Below are 18,319 nucleotides of genomic sequence, written 5' to 3' on the forward strand. Positions count from 1 at the left end.
GATCAGAAGTCTTCTTGGGAGAAGTACTTACCGCTTGCGGAATTTGCATATAACAACACGGTGCATGCATCCACGCGAAAGCCCTGTTTGATATTGTTTATGGTAAAGTGGTTTTGCCACAGCCATTGCAAGGTCACAAGACAAGCATAAAAAGGCTGCCAACAAGCATAGAAGGCAATTTGATGTCAAACAGAATGATTGGGTATTGCTGAAATTTGAGAAAGCAAGACTTACAAAGAGGCCTGGAAAAGAGAGTGCATACCGTAAGCTTGCAACCAGGTACTATGGGCCTCTTCGAGTGATCGAGAAGATCAATGAAGTGGCTTTCAGGTTGGCATTGCCTAAACATTGGCACATACGCAATGCTTTTCATGTGAGTCTCTTTCGCAAATATGTAGGGCCAGAGCCCAGTGAACCGGTCATTGAGGATCCACCAGAAGTGGATGAGCTTGAGGATATTTTGCAGCCAAAGCATATTATGTATCACAAGGAACGCAAGCTTGCTACTGGCAAAGTTGCCAGGCATTACCTTGTGAACTTCAAGAACTATCTTCCCATTGATGCTAAATGGATAGATGAAGAGTTCTTTAGAGATTACCCGCATTTGCTCCAGACGTATTTGGATGCGTTCCAATTGCGGAAAACTGTTTAGAAGCCGGGAGAGGATGTCACCATTTGCGGTCCACCCGTGTTTTCTCATTATGTATGTACATTGGACTGACATCCGTGACAGTTGCATATGCCGAGGATTGATGCCACTCATGTGATTCTATGAACTCTTGGTTTTCCATTGGGACTTGTGCCTGTGTGTACATGCCTAGAATGCCTGGAGGATTGGTGTTCCATTGGGTCTAGTACCTTGTGTACTTGCCTGGAGCACATCTATTTTGGTATAGTTTCATGAACGGGGATTGTCATACCAATGCTGCATTGCATAGCGTTTTTATGTGCTTGCTTGCAATTGAAATTTCATGCTGTTTTCATGCTTGCCTAACCAATGTGTAGCTCTGGGTAAGGGGACGCCCGCCTATGAACCATGCATGTAACTGTCTGCTGACTTGGTTATGTGCCATGTGATAGGTGGTAAGTATTGATCATAAATCTAGCTTTAGGAATTAGCACTAATTTATAAGTGAGTATGTACACACTTCATTAAGTTTTGGGCAACCAAAACTCACTTATAAGTTATGACCAGCCCTGTGTTCGCACACACTGATGTCCCGAGGTGGACAAAACCCAATGCCCACCGCCCAGACCTTATCCCCTTTGTACAAAGGGAGCAACCAGCTATGTGACCGTTCTAGCTTGCACCACAAGGCACTTGTCCTCTATACTTGACACCTAGAGTGGACAACTCACCATCTCTCTCTTCCCTCTCTCTCTAGAAGTAGACGCCCCCTTCATGAGGCCTCTTTGGCTGTATTTTCTGCACTTTTTCCTTCCCAACTCCATATCCAAGCTTGCTAGTGTGTTTTCCAAGCTTCCAAAATAGTTTCCGGGTGGTGTTCACTCTCCCACACACTCCCAATGACTGAAATTCAGCAAAACAGCTCTTATTTTTGTTGTAATTTCTGGTCTTTTTGCTGAGAACCCTAATTCCAACCCTCCTTTCTCAAGTTGAACCATAGGGGAAGCTTTCCCAGGGTTCCCTTCATCCTCTTGAAGACTTTTGTCGAGAAGGATCGCGATAAATCGAAGATTTCAACACCCCAAACGCTTCCATCGCAAAGACTTCCGCTGTCATCGACTCTACTTGCAATTGGTAAGCTTTGATGCTTAAATATGGAAGCAAGTAGCAGGAGGGGGGAACCCGACTCCATGATTACATAACCTGTGTAGTGATCTCTTGTTCTACGTGCTCTCTTGCAGATTATTGCTACCATGTGTTGGTGGAACAATAGAGAGTAGATGGTGGGGAACATAGGCACTAGTGTAAGCTGCAAGTCTACACCGACAACACATTGTTTGCAATACTGTATTCATATGCATTGGTATGGAAATCTGGTAAGAAATACCCATGACACTATGACTTGATTCTCCCAAGATCAATATACTTTATTTGAGGGAGAGACCGGCCGTTCTGGCTCATTGTGCGTCTCTCGTCAATTCAGCAAATTACTTCTTGTATTGAGCATGTTGTCCATTAAAGCTTGGTGTATTTAAGTGTATTGATTAGCATTGTGTTCTACCAAGTTACAGGTGGGCAGAAAGCCAACCCGCAATAGTAATGCATATATATACATATATTGAAAAATCGATACATACATCTACATTTCCTAGCGTCAAACTTCACAGAGTGTTTCTATGTAGAAAAAGTGCTAACTAGGAGTATTCAGCAGGTCCCAGGGTTGTAGTTGACATTTTCACTCAGCCATATCTCCCATATTTGCAGGAATTCATTTGTAAACTATAATATTGAACAATAGTTTTAGGACTCGTGTGTGCTATGAGTGTTGGCTCTCAAACCCTAGCACATAGACACAAGTGTTCTGCAGTTGGTAATCAGAGCCTAATGAACCTGCAAATATTTTTTCTTCTCTGGCACCCATGTGCATTGACTGCTTGGATAGGGTACAGACCTAGATTCCGAGTTAGTAAAAAGTCACTATTTGGGTTCTTTCTTGTATTTTTGGTGTAGGGTTGCCCCCCTTACTCCACCGGTATTTTTTATGTCGGGTTTCCCTCCTTACCGCATCCACCCACCCTTTCTCAATGTGAAGGGTTGCAATTGTTACGTCGCGACAAGCCTAGGATTAGGGCAAGGGGTGTGTATTAACCCAAGATTAGGGTTAGGATTAACCAAGATCAAGGCTAAGGGCTCAGCCAAGGCATGGGGACCTAGAGGGTTCACACGTGGGCTAAGGGTGCTAGGCCTAAGGTCCTGATTGGCTAAGACCTAGAGGGTTCACACGTGGGCTAAGGGTGCTACCAAAAAGAGGTCTAAATTGGCTAAGAGCCTAAGGGTGCTACCAAAAAGAGGTCTAAATTGGCTAAGAGCTTATAATTAATAGCCTAAGGCTAATATTGACTAAAAGCTTATAAATAAAGCAGAAAGCTAATAAATAAAGCAAGGGCCAATAATAGCACGGTTATTACTATATAAGTAACCTTTGTGTCGCTTATTAGACACAAGAGATCAAGTAGTCACGCGGCAGCCTTGATGCAGTCAAGCTAACCGAGCATTTGGTCCCAAGTCTCTAAATTGCAGCTAGGAATAGCCTTCAAGGAAGCCCCATCAATTTGCCTTTGAACAACTTAATGAGCAAAGATTACATTCTGCCTATGAAGAATGATGATTGAAAAATTACAGTGCAAGTACAACCAGCTAGGAGATAAAGACATGAAAGAAGGGCCACAATACTCATGGTACTAATGAGTACCATCAGTACCATAAAATTATGGTGCATTCTCTCTTCCAAAATCAGATCAACAAGTTAACGCACTCTTTATTAGCATGCGATAGGTTGATCGTTGTAACGCACAACAAAGCCTTCTTTATACCCATGAGTTTATGCAATTCCACTTTACTTTGAGTGAGGAGAAGAGAGAGAGAAGATAGAGTCGACATAGTATTGGGTCCCAATTACCCACTAAAGGGCCCCCCCTGCAAGCAGGAGTATTTGCTTATATTTCTTTGGAGAACTTTGTACAATGAGTATGAAAGATGGCTGAGGACTGCCCAACACAAGGACAAAGTAGACCAAACGCAAGCTGAACCATATGTTGTCCAAGCTCCTTTGATTTACTCTTCAATACCACATTCGGTTGTTGCTCATCTGCAATATCTTGCAAAGCTAGACCAATGTAGAGCTTCAACCAAGAAACATCAAAAACATTGTGAATAGTCCAATTATCTGGAAGCTCAAGCTTCATGGAGATATCATTGACCTTTTTTATGATAGGAAAGGGTTTGAAGCTGCGAAGGGAGATTCGTACAATGTTTGCCCACTTGCTTCAATCTCTGCTTCCCAATCCCTTCTTTAAAGTTGACATCTCGTCTTCACTTGTTGGCTTGCCTGGTGTATGTTTCCTATGCTTTGGCAAGGCGTTCCTTGACAGACTCAATGATCTCTTAAAAAAGTTTTGGAGGTCTTGTTGGCCTCCAAGGAAGGTAACACCATTCTTGTAAGAAGTGACGAGAAACAACGGCCAAATGTTGTCTCGTATGGAGTCAGACCAATGCTAGATGAATGAGTGTCGTTTAGGATGGCCTGAACCAAAGGAAGATAATGCTCCCACTTTGTCTGCTTGTCATGGCAATACGATTTGAAAACATCAAATGCCACCTCATTATAGATTTATGGTCGTCTATCTATGGATGGAATGCACTGGACGACACCATTCTCATAAGAAGTGACGAGAAATAGTGGCCAAATGTTGTCTCGTATGGAGTTCAAACAATGCTAGATGAATGAGTGGCGTTTAGGATGGCCTAAACAAAAGGAAGATAATGCTCCCACTTTGACAGCCTATCATGGCAATCCGATTTGAGAACATCAAATGCCAACTAATTATAGATTTCTGTCTGGCCGTCTGTATGTGGGCACCAAACAAATAGATTTATGGCTGGCCGTCTGTATGTGGACGACACCATTCTCATAAGAAGTGACAAGAAATAGTGGCCAAATGTTGTCTCTTACGGAGTTTGAACAATGCTAGATGAATGAGTGCCGTTTAAGATGACCTGAACAAAAGGAAGATAATGCTCCCACTTTGACAACCTATCATGGCAATACGATTTGAGAACATTAAATGCCAACTAATTATAGATTTCTATCTGGCCGTCTGTATATGGGCACTGAACAGATGCCGCTTGGTCCCAAAGTTGTCGAATAATGCTCTCCAGAAATTTGAAGTAAATTTGGGATCCCTATCTAATGTTATTGTCCTTAGCAATCCACCTATGGGCAAATGAATAGGCAAGCAATGTCTTTGGCAGTGGCCGTTTGATTGAAAAACTTACTGAATCGGTCCACAATGGTCATGCACTATGTGTTCCGAGAAACAAATGCAATGGGAAGAGGTCCAACAAAGTCCATACTTATGTCTTGAAAAGGGCCTTCGGAAACTGGAGAGGTTGAAGCAGTTTTGTATGAGGAACCTTCACTTTTTGGCATATCTGGCATGCTTGGACATGTTAATAGACGTCCCATCTCATTTTAGGCCAATAGAATGATCGCTCCACCTTCTCCAATGTATTGTTGATACCTCAATGACCTCCGTGAGAGTCATAGGCATCATGAAGCAGTGCTTGTCGTTTTTCCTTTGAGTATGCGCAACACAATCTTGTAAAATAACCAGCCATCATGGATGGCATAGTGACCCGGTTCTAACTAAAGGGCCAATCTATACTGAGTCCTGAATTCCAAAGAATCCTCGTACTGTGCCTTCGTACTGTCGAGATCTTTTCCCTGTATTTCAAGCACAGGCTAGAAATCATAATAAATGATTAAATACCCTTGCCTTCAGTATTTCTTCGCAATGGAAGCCTCCAAAACAGTCCCCAACAGCCGGTATTCTTCATGGGCAGCCTTCAAGAGAGAGAAAGAGAGTAGCCATCATTAGGGCACCCTGTAACGGTGGTAGAGGCTAGTGTGCAGCAAGAGAAGAGCCTCATTAATGAAGAGAGAGGGCTCCAATTTATAGATTTGGGCCTCCCATGAGCTAAAATGGCAAGAGAAGGCTACAATGACAAGTGGAGAGCCACACAATAGTTGAAGTGACAAGTGTGAGGCCACTTGTCTCACTTTGATCCACTTTCTAACAAGTGTCAGGCCACTTGTCTCACTTTGGTCCACTTTCTTGCCACATGTCCCAATCTAAGAGATGGGTCCTTCCATAAACTTTCTCTGTAAAAATATCCCAACTGGTAGACATTCTGTCATAGGCACTCTGCCAACTCTTGGTATCTGCTCAATTCCAGATGTAATGACGTGAACAGAATTTTCCATCGGAGTCGGGCCAAAAATAGCAACTCTCCTAAATTTTAGGAATGTGGTCCTTTGTATTCTAGGATAATCCCCCATTCCCAAAGCTTGTACTTTCCAAATATTTAGACATCCTGGAGTCCACCAGACCCCTTTCATACTGGGAAATGTCCAGGCTGGTGACACACTCACCAGGGTTACCACCCTTCCATGAATAAGTCCATCATGCTCTTGGATACTTCCAAGACAACATCCTGAAAATCCTTCCACATGTCAAAGCTCTCTGGAGGATTGTGACATCCCCCCCCTCCCCCCCCCCCCCCCCCCCCCCCCCCCCCCCCCCCCGGCGGCTTCTAATCAGTTGCCCACAACTGAAAAGCATCCATATATTTAGTAGGGAGATCCGGATACTCCTTAAAGTAAGTCTCATCAACCCACTTCGCATCAAGTGCTAGGTAGTTGCTCGGTAGTTTCTAAAATTGACAAGATATCTACAAACAAGCTCGCCACCATGCGCTTTTCGTTCCTTGTGAAAGACGATCTACTCAAGCTGCAGGATTTCTTCCAATTCATCAATCTCAGGTTGGTCCTCCACCACCGGGTCCACCGGCCCAAGACCAACATACCGTTTCAAGAGACTGATATAAAAGGCATTTTGTATCCGCCAAATGATCCAATCGAAAAGCTCTGAAATGGTCCATAGTACCTGCAAGATAGCTTTGGATACATTCCCTCTTAGCATGTCTTTTTACGAAGGCGAGCGTTTTGGAGTTTTAATAAAACCCAATTACCCTCCTTGATTGCAACTGTTTTCGATGCTTATCTACAGGTTTCTTATGCTTTTCTTGGGATCTTTGTATGGTTGCCCTAACCTGTGAAAAGGTAGTATCCAAATCCCTGACATACTAATCTGCTGCAAATATTTCATCCTTGGTGCATAGGATAGGAGGTAAAACAACTTTGCCATAAACAATTTCAAAGGATGCCTTACCCGTAGAAGTATGCACTGTATTGTTGTAGGCGAATTCAACAAGTGGTAATACTTCTCCCAATCTGACTTGCGGTCAGAGACATAAGATTTCAATAAATCAAGCATAGCTGAATTTGTGATTTCACTCTACCCATCCATCTATGGATGATAAGCAGAAGAGAAATTCAGTTTGGTACCCATATTATCAAATAGAGCGCACCAAAAGAGACTAGCGGTGCAAGGATCACGGTCCCCCAAAATTGTCTTTGGCATGCCATGATGCATGAAATCCATGGCAATACTCTCCCAAGGCTGATTCGGAATCGGCAACGGTTGCAATCCTCAAGTCTTATGCCTGTCGAATTTGACCTTCTGGCAAACCAGACATTGGCGTACATAATCATCAATGTCTTTACGCATCTACAGCCAAAAGAAATACTTCTCCAAAGCCTACGTAGTGGCAAGAATTCCTCTGTCCTGCATAAGGTAGTGTATGGCATTCCTCCAACACTTTTTGCCTTAAATTTTTATGCACACAAAGGCAATTCTACATCATCAAATATCCATCATGTATGGAGTAGTTTGAGGTTGGTTTACCCTGTTGTTGCAAATCAGTTTATATATGCTGAAAATCATCATCTGTGTGACACGCATCACGCATATATGAGAGATCTTGATGATAGGCTACAGTAATGGCATGAACTTGAGGCCTCCAAGCTCTGATCTAGACCACATAGGGAATGGGATTTCTTACTCACTGGAGAATCCTGTTCATCTTTAGTCATAAATGAATCTGGGCATTTAAGAACGTCATATTTTTTGAGATATTCGAAACCAACTTAAATAAAAAAATAGTTTTTGAGATATTCGAGTTCTAAGTAGGTCTGGTACAGTTCTTAGACAGACAATAAAATAATAAGTCAATCTATTATAAAACTGATATTTTGAGATGTACAAGATTCAAAAAGAGAAGAGAGAGGAGCAATATTATACATTATTTTTGCACTTTTCCTTGATTCATGAAGAGAGAGAAAGCCCTTAGAGGGTCAGTTTGTGAGTCCAAAATTTTCCTAATGTTTTTTTCTTAAAAAACGGGTTGATGCTTAAATTTTTACAAATCAAATCAAAATTTGTCAAAGATAGTAGATTCGGAATCTACTCTTCAAGATCTTTCCAATGATATACAGCATGATGGAAATTTCTTCATATTCAAGAAGTTTCCATTTAAGCAAGTTGGATGTAGCACTCATGCAATAGAACTCAGATAGGGATGCAAACCCAACAATAATCATGGTAGTTTATCAGCTCACATCTGCGTTTCACCTCAGCGTATGCCAGCGCCTACATCAGAGCATATATCAGCGTTTATACATCAGCTTACATCAGCGTTTTGGTTCAGCAGACACCTGTGTTTTGCTGCAGCTCACATCAGCGCTTCACATCAGCCCACATCTGCGCTTACATCAGGCTTACGTCAGGGTTTATATCAGCGTTTATCTCAGCCTTCTTCAGCCCATACATCAAGGCTCACATCCAGCATATCTTGTGCATTTTGGCACAGCCCTTGGGACAGCAACCCTCTCTGCTACATCGGGACGGCAGCCCTCTCTACTTCAGGTACACAGCACCCATGTCATCAAAGACGGCAGCCCTCTCTGCTTCAGGTACACAGCACCCATGTCATCAAAGACTGCACCACCACATCATCATCGACGTTACCTTTTTCCGCTGCCACTATCACCTCGGAGTGCTTTGCCTCACATCGACGCGAGCCTTCGTCTCATCGACCGTGCTTCAGCTCCGACGTCCTTCTCTGCTTCAGCACTGGTCTTCTTTTTGCTCAGAGTCCCCTCTCATATGAGGGCTCTTGTACATATCTGCACTCACCTTTTTATATATATTCACTCACATATTTCATGCTGTGTGGTTTTACTCTGATCTCTCGTATATCTGGTCCTTCCGTCCTTTTGCCCTCACACTCTTGAGATCAATTCGACTAAAACAAGCTGCACCTTCTAGCTTGTCCAGAATTTCACCAATATGTGGAATGTGAAACCTGTTCTTTACCGTGGCCTTGTTAAGAGCACGATAATTAACCATCTTTCATTTGCACCAATAGCACAGGTGAACAATAAGGAGAAGAGCTGGGTTGTATCAACCCTTTCTCAAGCAAGTTGTTTACCTGCGCCATAATCTCTACTTGCTGACTAGCACTTACCCTATATGGAGGCCGATTGGGTGGTGTGCTATCAGATATCACATCAGTACGGTGATCTTCAAGACGCTCAAGTGGTAACTCACCAAGCAACGCATCTTTAAAACAATCACTATAGTGATGTAGGAAGTCTATTCGCTCTCGAGTTAGTTGATCAACATTCACTCTTTCATGGTCAGCACTTTCTCTTACAAAAACCAAGTAAGAAAAAGCTGATTTCTTTATTACTTTATTGACCTATGCATGACTAACAATAGGTATGGTACTTCCTAGAGTACCAGCATCTGTAACAATCTCTCTACCTCTATGCATAAAACTGATCTTCTTGGCTTTGTATGATCTCCTTGGCTCCATGCAAGCATGCCAAGGTATTCCCAATAAAACATCACAACCTGTGAGAGGAGCAACCATAAAACTGTCATGATTGCGATAGTCCTATATGTGAATGCGGAGTTTGCCAATAATTGGCATTACATTAATCTTTTACCCTCAAAAGCTACATCTACATCCATTTCAGTGCCATAATCTTATACATCCAACCCTATGGTAGCGGCCATCGGCACAAAAATGAAATTGTCTGTGGATGCATCATCAAAAATGAAATTGTCTATGGATGCATCATCAAAAAGAAATAGTGCGGTTTGATCTTTTAACTATCCCCATCCTTTACATACGAGTCTCTCAATAATAGAAGTATAACATTGTGCTTATTGTTGCAGACTCTCCAGAGGCATCTTGACACATTACATGACTTTTGTGCACAGCGGGATCTCATAGTAAACCTCGGGAAAACCACGGTTATGGCCTTAAACAAATTCCCTCTTTCCATATCTCGACTGAGTTTTCACCTACATGGGCAGCCCAGTGGAGATTGCATACTCGTATACGTACTTGGGAGTCACTTTTACAAGACCGGTCTTCTCGATGAGAACGTGAGACAATTGGGGTTTATCAAGATGCAGTATCTGATGGCTTGTTCGCTTTAGACCCACATAGCCCTCTGGACGAGATGAGAGGATTGGCAGGTGTACTACATGCATCCGCCTCATATGCGTTTCCCTGCACTGATCCTTTCCACCCACCCCCGCAACACTGCCCCACAATACAGTTGGTATGATGATGAGTGTCGTGAGACACGAGCACAGCTACAGTGTGAGATTGCCATTGGGTCTCACACGCATAGACAGGCCGGGATGATCTTTCGGCGCCTTGTGCAGAGGAAAAACGAGCCTATCTGGCTAAGCTAGAGGAGGAGATCTACCAACTCTTCCTGGGGAAGGACAGCAAGAGGGCATGGAAGATGTTTCAAAAGAGACAACCTGGTACTCCGATTACTGCACCTGAGGCATGGCATACTTATGCTAGAGAGATAATGATGCACCAAGATAGCCCCCCCTCCACTGGGAGCTAGACCAACTAGCAGCACCTTTTTTACTATGCGGATGGTGCTAGATACGATAGACAGGTTACAGAATGGACAGGCACAGGATCATGATGGGCTAGTTGGAGAGCACTTCTCATATGCACGAGACACTTTGGCTCCGCTCATCGTACATGTGTTTAATCGTGCCATTTGTGAGGGTTTCCCGACAAGCTGGACAGAGCATATCATTGTACCACTCTTTAAGTGTGGGGACCCCATGGTACCAGGCAACTAAAGGACGATCATGATTGGTCATTACTTGGCCAAATTATATGGCTCTATATTGGAGTCGGAGCTGAGCCGATGGGCAGAGAGGCATGGTCATCGAGCACATAGACAAGCTGGCTTTAGGAGAGGATTTACTACCTTGGATCACATACTGACACTTCGGGCACTTATTGAAGAGGGCAGGGCACAGAAGAGAAGGATATACTGCTGCTTTGTGGACTTCCGCAAAGCCTTTGATACCGTACCACGTGCCAGGCTTATGCACAGATTGCATGACATTGAGGTACCCGAGGATATGCAGTGGGGGATATATGCTTTGTATGAGTCTGTGAGATTGACAGGCAGAGTCCAAGCTCCAGGCGGACTATCTGATAGGGTGACCAGCACGATAGGGGTGAAGCAGGGATGCCCGCTATCGCCCACCCTCTTTGGACTGTACATTGATGCGGTCTCTGATTATGTAGACAGATTGGGAGGCCCAGGGGCATGCCTGGCAAGGGTGTTGATACCCATCTTGTTATATGCTGATGATATTGTTCTAATCTCAGACTCTCCGGAGGGATTACAGAGACACTTGGATGCATTACAGGCTTTCTGTGCGGATAGAGATCTGACAGTGAACCTTGGGAAAACCAAGGTTATGGTGTTTAACACCACACAGGCATGGGTGACGAGATCAGCCCCTCGGTTCACTTTCCGAGGGGAGCCGGTAGAGTACGTCAGGTCATATGTCTACTTGGGAGTTACTTTCACATGACCGCGTTTCTCCCTGCAGGAGGCAGCAGCAACTAGATTAGCTGGAGGGCATGCAGCCTTGGGGGCACTTGAGAGGCGGTGTGCACACATACAGTTTCAGGAGCCACGCACCGAATTGTGGCTATTTGATACGAGGAGGCAAATGGAGAGACCACTAATTATGATGATTGCCCGCATGATTCAGAGCAAATCATCAGTACCACATGAGATTGTTCGGACTAAGCTGGGTGCCCCACCAGTAGTCACCGAGGCCCTATTCCAGGCAGTTACCTTTTTACAGCGGCTATGGGAGCTCCCTCAGCAGAGGTACTCCCGATTGGCATTGACCTCATCCATACAGTTGGCAGAGGATGGAGATACTCATTGTTGGTACGCTCATATGAGATCATGGTTTGACCTACATGGTTTGCGGATAGAGGCACTACCACCCTTTCAGTACAGTTTGGATTGTCCATTTTTGGATCTCACCCGCTCAGAGCAAAACCGAGTGATCAAGATGGATATCGTCAGAGTGGACACCGAGAGGACATGGACTAGCCCCCTTGAGCCCTTGGGCACGAAAATGGCTCATTACAAGAGCCATTTTCTACACCTCTCACCGGATGATTTTATCACCCGCCCGGCGTACATGGATGTACACCTATCACATGGGATACGTTGTGCCATTGGACAGATCCGGACCTCATCACACCAGCTGCGGATTGAGACAGGGCGATATGTGCATCAGATCTTGGATGACCACATTTGTCAACTATGCTACCAAGAGGTAGAGACAGAGGAACACTACATTTGCCGATGTACACACTATTATGAGATCCGAGGGAGATATCACTGCCTCTTCCAAGAGGGTTTTGGGCCGTTACGCAGGGTCATGGAGTTTGAGGATTAGAGATGCCTGGGATTGTTTCTACTTGAGCTCAAGAGACATAGAGAGACCCTCTTGGCAGACAGGAGGCCGAGCCATGATGTACCTAGATAGAGGACCCTGACAGATTTCTTCGGCACCAGCACCAACAACCCAGCCCACACACCTCCTGATACCTCCTCCATTGGGCCATCAGGGCACCGACCACGCTCCCAGGGAGTCACCACTGATAGAGCAGTTATCTTATGTCGTGCTCGTCGGCCACACCCACCAAGATCCCGACCACGGCATCCTCACCATCGCCAGATCAGAGCCATTATTGCTCGGCATCGGAGGCGCCTACCTCGCTTTTACGACCTCTCCATTCTAGACAGCCCCATGGCGGAGATACTTGATCTAAGGAGAGGGCAACACTTCAACTTATCAGCATACATGGATCTACCTGATATACATTTTTCAGTATTTTCCAGTATTTTCTACTCAGTATCATCTCGGAGTCTTACAGTTCTGTTCTTATAACTGTAGGACAATCAGTTTATTGTACTTTTTAGTCTCATTTAGTTGTTCTCTTTGATGAGACACCAACTTCAGATGTACTCTCAGCTTTGGTATAATAGGCCACTATGGCCTCTTAGAGACGTTAATATATCATTTCTTCTCTCTCGGGATGTCATTTTATTAGGGGGTTTTGATGCTAAAACTGCTCATCAAAAGGTCAAGCTGATCACTTATGAGGAAGATGCAGTTAGACCCAAGAGATGGAGAGGAAACACAAACAATCAAGGATAATCAGGAAATATCACAGCATCCCGTCACCACTTGTTGGATTTTGGGGAACTTTGTGGGCTGATTATTTACAACAGCGTATCTCAATGGCACCAATCAACGGGACTAACGTGATTTCCTCATGTTGGGAGGCTCTAGTACAGTTGACTAAGTTATGGGATCGCCAAGGTTTATCCGATATTAGGTCTAACTATTCCCTCTTTGTATATCAATTTTGGCCTTCTATGTGCAGTACCAAAGTAGCCTGAGGCACATCATGTTGCCTCTCACACAAAATTCTACTTTGACTATCAATTGGAAAAAAATTTATGAAAGTCACCTGCAGGTCACCTATATGCCACTCTTTGAAACATCCACCATCAATCTACATTAGAAGATCCAATACCTCATACAGTCTCTTCAGCAAGCAGTTCTCAAATCTTCTCCACGTAACACCAAGTCTAAACCCAGGTCTAATGAACATCACACTCCCCAGATAAGTGGCATAATGATGAATGCAAAGCTGATAGGGAACAATTGCTTTGCTTACTATGTTAACGTGAGGAATGACATGACATTTTGAACAAATGACTTGGTCTTTCATCAAATTGAAGGCTTTCTTATAAAGGGTGAGATCCTTTTTTTCATCATCCACATGATCTTCTCCTCCAATCAGATTTGAATATACAAAATGAAAGGGGTTTTGCACTTTAACCTAGGGCCCTAGCCTTAGCAATCCACCAACATAGAGGGTGATCTGGACAGCACATGCAAGTCAGCAAGCCAGCTGCGTATCACACAAGAGGGAGGTTGAGGAGGGGGCACAACTTGGGTAGTCAGGTTGCCAGGACTTCATCCTCCAGTCTACTGATGGTCTGGGCATTTACAAATGTACATGCATGCATTTAGCTAATTCAACGAGGATAACCAGAATGTCCATCATCAAGCTCACATAGGTTAGAGCTCTGAATGTGTCTTATCTAGCACATGTTGAAAATGCAAACCCACATTCAAAATGCAGTCATCATTATCTGGAGATAACCCCAACAAGCTAAAACTTAGCTTTCCATGTTTCTAAGAGCTCACGTACCTAGATCCTGGAGCTTTTTTGTCCTTTGCAGCTTCGTTCATAGAAAGGGCACTTGCCACTTTTGTCTCTAATCCCAGCCCTGCATGCAATTGAGTTGCTCCAACTTGCTTCATCTTAGCCACTAAAATCCTGGCTGCCTTTTCTCTTGAACCCAATCCATTTGCGCTCACACTCATGTTCCGCCATTTGTCCTGTAAAGAAAAAATAAATTAAAGGTTTGCACAGCACTACAGCCACCTTTTCGAATTATATATACAGGTCACGCCTCTGATTTTATTCTTCAATAAAATTCGCAATTTAGAAAAAATAGATACAATCAATTTCATTCTGGCCCTCTGATTGGCATGCATCCAATCAGACAACCAGCCTGATAATGCTACTAAGCATTATTAATGCCTAAGCATGGGCACCCTGTCTGCTTAGTACTGGTTATATCTACACCTCTGTGACCAGCACAGTGTCTTCTGGCCGTTCTTCTGTTGGTTGAGCTGGCTGGTCTTCATCTGCTGCCCAGCTGCTTGTGTCCTATGCCCCTCATTCTCATAGACCAGTCAGTTGTCTCAGGGTGGTACATCCCCACCCTTATTAGCAGTGCTTGCCTCCTCTACCCTTGACTCCAAGTCACACTCTCAAAGTCTTGTAACCCTCCATATCAAGGTTTACAAATTGGGCTTTTAAAAAATCTCACCTATCTTGCCCATAGCCCCATAAATGTTCAGATGCATCAGTAGTACTAGTAAGAAGTAATGCACGTAACATCCCCTCCTGCTTATTATGAAGTGATCCCAATAAGAGTCCCCATCGCATCACATCGCATCGCCTTGATCTGAGGGTCTTTACAGACAGATTAGCTGCTCATGAGCAAGGGATCTACCGGCACATTTGATGGGCAGGTATCTGCCTGTAAGGACCCAAACACTTTCAACAGCCCGACACCATGGTAGTAACATTGGAAGAGTCCTAAGATTCCTAACAGTTGTCCAAAGTTCAAACTATAGTGGCTACAGCAGGTCAATATGACGTGTATAGTACACAAAGCCTATTATGTACCTGGTTACTAATCCTCAGATTATTGGGCCTAATCCAGCAAGGTTAAGGGAGCCTGGGATTAGGAGAAAGCAAGCTAATATGGGTGGCTAAGGTTATTCTTAATAAATCCAACAGTTTGATTATTTATAGCAGCAATGGACACTATATAAGTGAACCATGGGTTATTGTTGTTGTAACCTCACTTTTGGTCAGAGTTCAACCAAGACTCCAGCCACCTATGTGGCAGAGCATAGATTGGCATGCCAAACGATTGGCACCGATCAGTGGGAGTCAGACCTTAGCCCCTGACTCAGGGGTAGTTCGACACATTCAGCCTGTGTATCGAAAATGCACCAAGTTTGTATGCTCCTACTCAACCATAGCTGAAGGCGGACAAATGTGCTTTGAGAGCAAGGAAACATGAACATTTTCTGGCATACCCTTCAGTAGCTGAAGATTCATGTAAACACAATTGATCACCTTTATAATGAGGTCGTCCAAAATTCCCTTTCTCAGTTGTTAAAATGTTTTCTTTGAGTGAAGATTCACTGAGGCTCTGAACTCATAATTGACATCTTTCCAACATTAAACAGCTTGGTTTTTTCCCCCCCAAAAAAGATCGATGGCCCTTGGTAGAGGAAAAGGACATCTAATGAGGTAAAGATCTAGAAAGGGAGGGAAGAAATTCCTCCATGGCTCGCCGCTCTTCAAGGGGGAGGTTAAATATAGGAAGGGAAGAGGGAGAGGGGGCGAAGGCGCAAAGAGGAAGAGGGGGGGAAGGGGGAGGAGTGGTTTGTTGTCAATTCAGATGGGCTGGACCGGCTCTACTGGAGGAATCATGGAACCTCATGAACACAAGTGTGCCAGATCTCCCAAACTACCAAGCTATTGATCATCTCCTCACGGTATGTCTAGCTGGCGACGGTAGCCATCATCCGCTAAACGACAAGTGCTAATCCTAAGTGTCCCTCCTCATAGTGGGAGGTGGGCCGTCTCCATTGCCAAGGCAACAGCACACGTGCTCACTCTGATGGACCTGGAAAAAGAGGCGCAAAATCTGGCCTCTGAATCTGCTGTGCCACATGGAAATCCCATAGACAATGGCCTTGTAACCTGCATGGTGCACCATGCTTACAACAGCTCACCAGGTTAGCCCATAGATGCCCCCACCGTAAGAACTCAATGAGCTGTGAGCTAGAAGTAAGCAACCTGCTCCAGTAAAATCTACTTCAAAAGTGCTCCAGAACTCTAAAGAATATGCCCACACCCATCTTTACCTGTATATGCAACTACGATTTAATGCCCTTCTGCAGTGAAACTAATTGAATCCACCAAAAGCAAGTAGCCCTCTGGGTATGTTCTAAGATCTTCACAGTGGTATATTTATCATGTTAAACCATAGATAACCGCTCCTTGAAAGTTTCAAATACATGCAACTCCTCCTTAGGAAATATAGCCAACGCCCATATCTTCCTACTACAGCCATCAATTAGCATCCTGAAGTAGGAAGCACTACCTTTCATCTTTCCACGCGTAAGAACATATGAGCTCTAAAGGAACATGCCCACGCGAGTGTCACAATGATCAACCAATGTTACTCCACGAAACCACCTCAATGCATTTTGAAACCAGAAAATGTTTATGGAAAGCTGCTATTGTCGGCCATAACAGCTTTCTTCGTATCAATACCTGTCACAATCACTACAAAAATAACATACATCTAATACATTCTCTAGTTAGATTGTGTGTGACTAAATAGATTGATACCACTCTATTCAACATACACACTTCTTTTATGTGACTATTTTTGTGCTGAAATATCCTATATCTATGTTCGACTGACAAAAGATTCTTCTAGAGATTTGGGCTACGTGACATTTGCCAATGATTTGGTAGTACATTCACTTGACAGAAGTGACACCATGCCTTTGCCAGCGTTGCCCACCACCACCTTAATGTCGTCTAGAGCTGAACTAAGGAAAAAGTATCCCTTTATATGGTTCAATATGTCAATGATCCACGCGATATTACTTGCAGCTTCACCTTTCATCTCTTCAATAACAAGAAACAAATAATCCCCTTCCTTGACCTTGTTAGACCCTTCTTATCCTGGGTCTTCAAAGTGTCACTCTTGATATCTATTTTCTTCCTTTAGCTTGATGGCCCTTCCTATACATTAGAAATACGTAGCCTTCTTTTTTGCTTGAAATTGGCTATTTAAGTCCTCCTGTTTACCTTGCTGAGTGTTCACGGTAAAATCTTCCTTGCTGCCGTCTCCCTGTACTAAAATCGCCAAAGGTGAACCATGTGGGTCATACCCACGTGATCACGCATCACCATCCCCCGAACACACACACATGTCACACACCCCCCTCCCCAGAAAAAAAAGTTGTCAGGCATGCACCATCGGCCTCTTTGTTGCCCACCTTTTATGCGATCCTCGCTCTGTGGGCGCACATGAGGCTGCCAACGCTCTCCATGCAAGGATGCTGCCCGTTGGAAAGGGGTACTTGATTGCAAAGCTTTATGCAATGGTGTGTTACTAGAATACACAGCAACGCACGCTCAACTTGGTAACGATAGGCGAGAGCTTTACGCAGTGCTCATACGAGTTCTAATACGCAACGCAAGGATGGAGCATGGAAAAAGTACCTTCAAATCCACGTTTGATCGAGAGATGAGGCAGAGGCCGTAGTTGGCATCTTTCTGGATGGCCCGCCATTTGCCAGCTCCGTACTTTTCCACCCCAGCACGAAGGGCTGCCTCCTCTTCGGGTGTCCACTTCTGTTTCACAGCCGCCGACTTCATCTTTACCCGGCAAACATCCTCGGGAAAATCTGCATGAAATCTGCGATACGGAAACGGATTAACGCCACGGACAGAAGATGTTGTGCGGCATGAGAAACGAGAGATTTCCTAGAAAAGCTCACACATCAAGCCAGGACCAAGTTGATATTGTCGGACCCAAAGTGGTCGGATTCTAATCTCATGAACTTGTAAGTTGTGAGGACAATGAATTTGTTTTGAGATATGTTTATCTTCCACTAAAAA

At 44.1% G+C, this 18,319-nt stretch overlaps 1 protein-coding gene across 4 annotated transcripts in view; it reads right to left on the reverse strand.

Annotated features, from left to right (window-relative positions):
- LOC147635885 (telomere repeat-binding factor 1-like) overlaps positions 1–18,319 on the reverse strand; it is a 72,438-nt gene that overhangs the window by 54,118 nt on the left and 1 nt on the right. For 2 of the 4 annotated variants that reach the window (XM_086801283.1, XM_086801282.1), the window contains exons 1-3: positions 18,199–18,319; positions 17,921–18,116; positions 14,240–14,430 (exon numbers count right to left, since the gene is read on the reverse strand). The exon at positions 18,199–18,319 is cut by the window's right edge and continues 1 nt beyond it. In XM_086801283.1, coding sequence (XP_086657409.1) covers positions 14,240–14,430; positions 17,921–18,076 — 347 coding nt within the window. In that variant the 5' untranslated portion in view covers positions 18,077–18,116; positions 18,199–18,319. Of the gene's footprint in view, positions 1–14,239; positions 14,431–16,784; positions 17,528–17,920; positions 18,117–18,198 lie in introns of those variants that run through there. The other 2 variants (XM_086801286.1, XM_086801284.1) reach the window with 1 other exon arrangement.

This window comes from Cibotium barometz, chromosome 8 (genome assembly GCF_041138505.1).
Source record: "Cibotium barometz isolate CiBa-2024 chromosome 8, ASM4113850v1, whole genome shotgun sequence".
Taxonomy (NCBI): domain Eukaryota; kingdom Viridiplantae; phylum Streptophyta; class Polypodiopsida; order Cyatheales; family Cibotiaceae; genus Cibotium; species Cibotium barometz.